General features: G+C 38.0%; 1 protein-coding gene across 1 annotated transcript in view; it reads right to left on the bottom strand.

The window, feature by feature from the left end:
- Positions 1-548: 548 nt before the first annotated feature.
- Positions 549-8608, bottom strand: part of adcyap1r1b (adenylate cyclase activating polypeptide 1b (pituitary) receptor type I) — a gene marked incomplete at both ends in the record, with an annotated part of 29544 nt that continues 21484 nt past the window's right edge. Inside the window, 10 exons of the mRNA XM_081381014.1 lie at positions 549-737; positions 2431-2472; positions 2805-2934; positions 3037-3128; positions 3254-3323; positions 3432-3492; positions 3583-3736; positions 6172-6304; positions 7324-7421; positions 7617-7717. Of these exons, the coding sequence (XP_081237140.1) occupies positions 549-737; positions 2431-2472; positions 2805-2934; positions 3037-3128; positions 3254-3323; positions 3432-3492; positions 3583-3736; positions 6172-6304; positions 7324-7421; positions 7617-7717 (1070 nt within the window). The remainder of the gene's footprint in view (positions 738-2430; positions 2473-2804; positions 2935-3036; positions 3129-3253; positions 3324-3431; positions 3493-3582; positions 3737-6171; positions 6305-7323; positions 7422-7616; positions 7718-8608) is intronic.

Raw genomic sequence — 8608 nt, 5'->3', positions numbered from 1 at the left:
ATTTATTGATTAAGCTCCGGTGGGAAATATGTGGTTTCTTCCCCTTCAAAATGACTTTCACGTCGCACATCCCGATGACGCCGGAAACTGTCGTCATCCCGTTCAACTGCTTTATTTTTTGATGATGAAATATTGAGAGTCTCAAACTGTCACGAATCTTCGCAGACAGAGAAAAGAAAGCATGAGAGACTCTTGTAATGTTGATATGTACAAATATATCCACCTTGTTCAAGACCTTCAGCTTGCTGGATGGAAACACTCCTAAACACTGGATTGCTATGGATTCTTTACCTTCTCTTGGCCTGCAATTCCTTTCAGTTCAGATCAAATCCAATACGTCCACATCAAAAGTATTCATGTTTGCTCGGCTCACAATAGATCATTGGTTAGAGTGCCATAGCAAAAGCCTGTCATCTATGGACGGTTGACAGATATTACAGCTTCAACCGACACAACACAGACTTTAAAAAAGATGAAACAGGACTTGGATGTTGACAGATAGCTCTTAGTTTTGAGGAGTTTGGTCTTCAGTATGTTCCTCTGAGCGCTCATGTGGCTGGTGTTTCCGCCTGCAGGCTGGACATGCGTATCTGTGAGCTGCTCTTGCTGAGGATTGAGAGCTGCGTGCCTCCATTCACCCCACTGCTGGCCAAGGACGGATGCCTGTGCTTCATATCCACGGCAAAATACCGGTTCACCGTCCAGCTGCGCCATTTTCGCTTGATTTCTGACTGCACCTTTGGGGAGAAACTTCAATGGGTTATTAAACTGACTGGATCCTACAGGAGGACATCTGCAGATCTCTTTCCATGCTGGTCATGGACAAGCCTGAATTTTAAATCATCTGGTTAATAATTTACACGTAAGGCTGGTATAATGAGCACTGCAATGTGAAAGGGCCTCCAGAGACGTTTCTTTATGCAAACAGAATCTTTATTAAAGGTGCTCTAAGCGATGTTGGGTGACTTCACTTCTTGTTGACGTTCGAAGTATTGTCAAACAAAACAGAGGCTAGCTCGACTCTCCCTCCTCCTCATCCCGTCCCCTCCCCCCCTCCTCCCTTCTGTGCATCTAGAAACAGTCATGAACCATTTAGAAAAAACAAACTGGATTTACCCACGTAAAAACAGAGCCACCTGAATGTCAGATTGGAAGCCCTTCTGCCGGCGGAGCTCTCGCCACCTTTTGAATGCTTTTCCAATGTAAGTTCGGGACTTCACGCGTTCCTTCTCCTTTTCCCTATTCTTTGTTATTTGTTCATCGGAACGTCATCTCTTTGGTCGTGTGTCGGCCATATCAAAATTCTCAAGAATATACCATTTTAACGTTAGTCGTTTTTAGGACATCTCTACTCTAGCTAACTTCCCAATTCATGCTTCTTTCTCCTCCACTCCCCACACACCCCCCTTCATGTGCAGGCGCACTAACCCCCCCAACCCCCAACCCCCACCCCCACCCCCAAATCATTCTTGTCGATTATTGGCTGGAACATTGTTTGTTATGTTTCGTGGCCAAGGCTGGGCCAGTTTGTTTTTCTTGCCGTTTGTGGAGCCTGGGCTGTCTACAGAGACCGCGTTTTTTTTACAGTGTGTTCAGGGGACAGGCAGCTAGTGGATAGTGAGGAGATGTTTGCTGGATGTGACAAAAAATGTTTTGGCCTAAAAAACGGGTGACATTGCTTAGAGCACCTTTAAAATTTACAAAAAATGTGTCATTTTATAATAAAATTAGGGCTGGGCAATGGTTAATCGCGATTAATCACATCCAAAATAAAAGTTTGTGTTAACATAATATATGTGTGTGTACTGTGTATAATTATTTTGTATATACTGTATAAATACACACACATGCATGTATATATTTCAGAAAAAATGATTTATAAATAAAATATTTATATATAATATACATTATGTATAAATATATATGCAGTATATACATGCAAATATTTCTTAAATGCTACATGCATATGTGTGTATTTATATATACAAAATAATTATACATGCGACACACATATTGTGTAAACACAAACTTTTATTTTGGATGCGATTTATCATTGCCAAGCCCCAAATAAAATATTTTAATTCACTCTTAAAATGCTGAGTTGTTTCAACCGATTTTTGGTCAAATATGGACAAACCCAACCGTTGGGTTTAAAAATTTCATTGAAAAAATTTAAACCAATGGTTAGCTTACAACGGAGGACAATATTTTACTACCTATTTATTTTACATTTCTCACTTACAGTACAATACTTAAACATTTTGTGTTTTCTACATTTTTTCAATAGGAATCCATTAGTAATTGTGGTAACTGGAATTTCCCCCCATGGGCCATGCTAAATCAGAATGAAATGTTGCCAACACTATCAGTTCATACTTAGTGTGAATAACAAGACTCTTTATTTTTCAGTAGCATTTGTAAAGGACTTACCTCTCCATTGAGAAAGCAGTAAAGAACAGCTACAACAAAGCCCTGAAAAGAAAAGTTGTTAAGCCTAAGTAAGGAATAATTGACGACAGGCCGTTGAATTATCAGAAAAATAAAGTACTATAAAAAAGCAACTTAAAACATAGTAAAATTCTTTGAAGTTTACTTGGGCAAAATTTGCAATTATTATAATCTTGTTTAATCTAATAATATATCATCAGATAAAACAAAGTGGACAAATTAATACTTTTTTTAGTACATAATTAATGTTAACCAACATACCATACACTACAGTGTACAGAATATACATGAAATCAAAAAATAAAATGTCGTCGGTCAGTGCAAGTATTTGAAATCTCATATCTGAGAGAGTATACCTGAAAAGAACCAAGACCAAGTTCAAACACAAGTCTTTCTCGCTTGCTGACATCTTCTGGTGTGAGCGCAAATATGGTATAGTGGATTCCAAATAGAGGGATGAGGAGAAGAGTGGAGCGGGCCAGACGCCTGTCAATCACACAACACACCAATCATGTGACTCCACAACTCAATAGAATGGTGCTAAACTTAGGAATGTAAATATATAAAAACAATATGTATATTACTAACAGATAAATGCTGGACTCATTCCCTCCAATATCTGGAGACTGCAGCTTCTGCACCAGGATTATAATGATGCCAATAAAGAGTATAAAGTTGATCTGAAGGTAAAAAAAAGACAAGAGATATGGTGTATATTTAGTTCTATCCTGCTGAATCAATACAATAATGCAGTCGCTTAATATTACAGTCAAAATTCTTTTGAGAGGGAATATTTTAGCCGTACCATGATGGAGGCGAGAACAGGACCCTTGATCACCCACCAGATGGCAGCATTGTCATTAATATCCCAGCAACTGCAGGCAACGTCAGATATTTAGCCAATTTTATCAGTTATTCCCCCATTGATTTATTTAATAAAAATCATATTATTATAGATATGATTAATAAATCCTTCATCTTACCCTATGTTATCAAAATGAGCTCTTAAGACAGCCCAGACAGCCACACATATTGTTGGAGTACCTGAGAAAGCATGGGCAAACGAAAAAAAAAATAATTTCACTTACAAACACTTGTATGTATATGTGTTATAGGTGTAATTTTGGGTCGTACCCCATCCAATAATGGTGTACCAGTAGAAGTATCTTTTCTCTGGAAAGAATGTCTCAACGAGCAGAGTAAAGAGATACAATCCCTCAATGAACAGCCAGAAGTAGTTTGACAAAACACAATAATGAAAAAATACCATCACCGCCTTACACTCCACCTGCAGAAAGAAAAACTTGGGGTGAATACCGCATCATCAAAATGAATTTGTATTTACATATTCTCACTGGATAGTTCCACGCCATTGACGGAAATTTCCTAGCCTGGTAATACCAAACTCTGCTACTTCGCTTTTCTTCGTAGACAGAGTCTGGAATGGCATAATAGAGAAGTGTTTTCTCTCTTGCGGGGGTCGCTTGTCTGAAGTTTAAAATCATTGGTTACCCGTAAGCCAATCACATGACGTTTGGTTATGGCGTGTGTTATGCGCATGCTCAGCCGCATCTAACTTCCACTGTAAACATGTATGATGCGAAAACAAAACCATCGAGCGAAATACCAGAGTAAACATGGCTGTGAACGACTTTTGCAGATTATGTGAAGTAAATCTACGCATCCACGGTACAATCAGCATCTACGTCACGGCTCTCAGCCCGCCCTCTGTTCGTTGATTGGCCCGGCCGTCCGAAGGCCGCTGGAAAACTGAAAGATAGGCTGCTATCTCAGACTGACTACAGAAGCGAAATGAAATTGAGCGGAAGTAGGAAGTCTGACGTAGTCAGGCTAGAAATTTCCATCATTTGTGAGAAAACGCTTCCCCGCCAATGGCGGATTTTCTGGCTTTCCATGTTTTCACTGTTATACGGTAGGGGGCGCTATTACACATCTTCTGTTCTGAATGAGTACTGAATTTCCTGATAAAAACACATGCGAACTGCGAAGAAGATGCAGAAACGAGCGATATCATGTGTAATCGTATGCATATGAAACATAACTCAATCACCTACATTAAACAGCATATAAATCAAAACTGTCTAAAGAGTGAATGAAAGTGAATAGGACTGTCAGCAGTATGGGTGTTGATGAACTCGATCTACTCCATCTATGTTTTGACCATAGTTCTGAATCCGATCTGGATGTAGCTGCTAATTCTCATGAATATGAGAAATGTTGCTTTTTTTTATGAAACCATATACCCACATTCAAGTGTTGATAAAAAAGGCTATAATATATATATTTAACAAAGTATTCTGGGTGCAGAATACAAAAGTATTTTTGTGAAAATGGTCAAAAAATTGGGGTGAGTAAACTCATTTACATTTTCGAGTGAACTATCTACGGTGGCCGAGAGAGCTCAACACGCTGCAACTGAAGAAAACACATGCGAATAGAAAAACACCTGCAAATTAAGAAAACACCTTCATCAATTTTACAACACATGTGTGCTCCAAATACTCACAACACCACCAAATACAGAAACGCGCTGCAAATACAACAGAACACAGCGGAAATGTTTCGGGAGGACCCCAATAAGTGACGAACCCGGCTGGGACGTGCTTACTTCTCGTGAGCATCCCTATGCCCTAATCCCTACGAAGGGCAGAGCCCTTGAAGTGGGGACTTTGGAGTGAGCACGGCACTTATGTGCCATTATGTCGCACTTGGTGAAGGGAGCAATGAAAGACAATGTAATTTCCTCATTATTTTCACCTGGGATGTTCCCATGACAACGCAGCAAGGTGTCCATCAGCGAAAGAAATTTCTTATTATTGCTGTTAACATAACTGTTGCAAATAAATATACAGTTTATACAAAAACGTTTTTAAAATATGCATTCTATATCTGTGTGAGTGTCTCAACTTTAAAACTTGCCGTCTCATCTTTGGACCCTGCATTACATTTCTTATGAAACGTACAGTATTTAAATAACATGACAAAATGTGTGTAACTGATGTATAGATTAAAATCTTGCCCTCATGTTCTTTTTCTCTATCTTTTTTAGTTTTCAGCTCATTGTTATCTCTTCTTTTCTCATTTGTATTCTGATGACATTGAACATATTGTAGGCCATACAAAGTTAGTCATAAACATGTCATGTACAGTATGTTTTGCAAAAAAAAAAAAAAAAAAAAAAGTAGACTTTGAGCTATGCACGTCCCAGCCGGGTTCATCACTTATTGTGGTCCCCTGGGAACATTTCCATTGTTTTCTGTTGTATTTGCAGCGCGTTTCTGTATTTGGTTGTTTTGTGAGTATTTGGAGCACACATGTGTTGTAAAACTGATGATGTTTTCTTAATTTGCGTGTGTTTTTCTATTTGCATGTGATTTCTTCAGTTGCAGTGCGTTGAGCTCTCTCAGCCACCGTAACTATCCCTTTAAAATCAGAAGAGCTGTTGCACAGGGAAAGTTTCCCTGGGAAACATTCAAAGCACATTTAGCTAGTTGGCCATGCAAAAAGCAACTTTGAGGTGACTACAGAGACCTCATTATCTGAAGCAAATTAAAGCACATAACAGCAACACAAACGTGTCATTCTGAGACTAATTCCCTCCACAAAGAAATGACATGGGCAACCCGGGATGTTAATGGGCCCATCACCATGACTGCTTGGGTATTTGTGTGTGATGTAAAGGGGAGAGAGACTGAGACTCACGGTGTGTGTAAAGCAATGGCTGCTGTCCTCCTCTGCATATAAAATGCCGTCTTTAATGAAGACTGAGACGGCCCTCAGGATGAAGGACACAAACAAGTTCATATGAATGAAATTCCTGGTGCAATGTAGCTTCCTGTAGGTAAAATCGAAATAAAGAAATATTACTTTAAGTTTAAATAAGCCCACCCTATATGTACACTGCCATTCAAATGTTTGGGGTTGGCAAGGTTTTTTAATGTTTTTGAAAGAAATCTCGGTAACACTTTATTTTACAGTGTCCTTGTTACATATGTTACATATACTTACCATAGTACTAAACGTACAGTAAATGATGCTTAGTCACATGCAACTAACCCTCAACCAAATCCTAATCCTACCCTAACCATATAGTACATGTAGTTAATTAATATCACTCAGTACTTAAATATATAATTACACTGTAACAATGACACCTTAAAATAAAGTGTAACCAACATATCTTGTGCTCACCAAGGCTGCTTTTATAGCGGAGCAAAAAATGTATTAAGCCTACAACTTTTTTTTCTATTTTAATACATTTTAAAATGTATAATTTATTCCTGTGATGGCAAAGCTGAAATGTCAGCACACTCCAGTCTTCAATCACATACTCCTTCAGAAATCATTCTAATATGCTGATTTGGTGCTCAAGAAATATTTATTATTATTATTGTCCATTTTGAAAACAGAAATGCTACTTAATATCTTTTTGTGGAAACCCTAATACTTTTTTTCCAGGATTCTTTGATATAAAGACAGTTCAAAAGAACAGCATTTATTTGAAATAGAAGGCTATAAATGTAATTTGCTAAATATGATTTTTATTTTTATTTTTTTAAACAAACAAAAAACTGACTTTTGAATGTATATTTAAGTGTATCTTGTTTGTACATCTTGGTATATTGGTTCAAAACAATCTGCATACTAATTAGATTCTAATTTCATGGGCTTAGTTTATTAAATCATTACGCCCCAAATATAGTTTATAATTGTGTATCAAAATGCCTGTTAGTGAAACCACTCTATTACTGAGATGCAGGTGTTTTTCTAAACCCGTCACTAAGACTTGTTCTCTAGTTTCTTCTGAAGCTTGAGAATAGAACAAAAGCTCATGACCCCTTTCTGACCTCTCACCTGAACCTGCAGAGAATGACCATGGCAGTGGTGAGAGACACCAGCGAAGTGCTGTAGCCCACAGTGTATAGAGCCTTTACAGCCGCATAGAACATGTCCTGCAACACAGAGTAAAAAATACTGTCAGCTAATTCAAACATGATACATTAAATGATAAAGCCCACCTCTAATGAATACTTTACACTAAATACAGAAATAATTCTTTAGATTTCTTTAGAGGCTAGGGGGGTTAGGAATCTTCTGAGGAGATACATAAGAAGAAGTAGACAGCAGGAAAGGTGAGGGGTGCTTACTGGAGTTGTTCCGTTTTCATTAAAAGGGCAAACATCAAAGTAGTGAGGGGACATCTCCGACCAGCCATACTCAGTGCAGTTACGACTCACTTTTCCAAACTCTACAAAAGGTGCAAAAAAATCCAACACATTTCTTTAAGAAAATTAGACCAAACAATAATAAATCAAATAAACATAAACAAGCAGTGTTATGGTTAACTAAAATGATTAAAAATTGTTTTCATTAATCGACGCTCAAATAAATATAGATAAAAATGCAAATTAGTAATGTTGCCCTCAGTGTAAAACCAAAAAAAAAATAAAAAAAAAATGAGGTAATCAGTTTAAGTTAAAGGGATAGTTCGGCCAAAAATGTTATTAAACCCATGATTTACTCACCCTCAAGCCGTTCGAGATGCATACGTCAATCATTTTTCAGACGAACATATTTTCAGTTATTTTAGAAAATGTCTTAGATCTTTCAGTGGTTATAATGTCAAGTTATGGGGTCCACTCCTTCAAGTCCCAAAAATGTGCATGCATCCTTCACAAAAGTAATCCATCCGGCTCCAGGGGGATAAACGAAGGCCTTCTGAGGGTATTCCATGCGGTTTTGTCGTAAAAATATACATTTATACAAAATATACGATGCGAGTTCACGGGAGATGGATGCTGGCGTATGACGTAGGACATATCGTAGTAAGCGTCGTGACGTAGAACGAAGTATAGCAAAATCAAACGCTATGTCCTACGTCATACGCCAGCATCCATCTCCCGTGAACGCGCGTCGACCGTTGCCGGAAGCCAGTTATTTTCATTTATAAAGTTTTAAATATGTATATTTTTACGACAAAACCGCACGGATTACCGCCGTTCGTCTGAAAAATGATTGACGTATGCATCTCGAACGGCTTGAGGGTGAGTAAATCATGGGTTTAATATCATTTTTGGCCGAACTATCCCTTTAAAAAATTCAAAGTTTAACAGAACTGGCAGAATTTTATTTTGTACTC

The sequence above is a fragment of the Scardinius erythrophthalmus genome, assembly GCF_964197995.2.
Source record: "Scardinius erythrophthalmus genome assembly, chromosome: 12".
Lineage (NCBI taxonomy): Eukaryota > Metazoa > Chordata > Actinopteri > Cypriniformes > Leuciscidae > Scardinius > Scardinius erythrophthalmus.
Note: the sequence above shows the minus strand (reverse complement) of the source record. Positions and strands in the feature narration are given on the sequence as shown.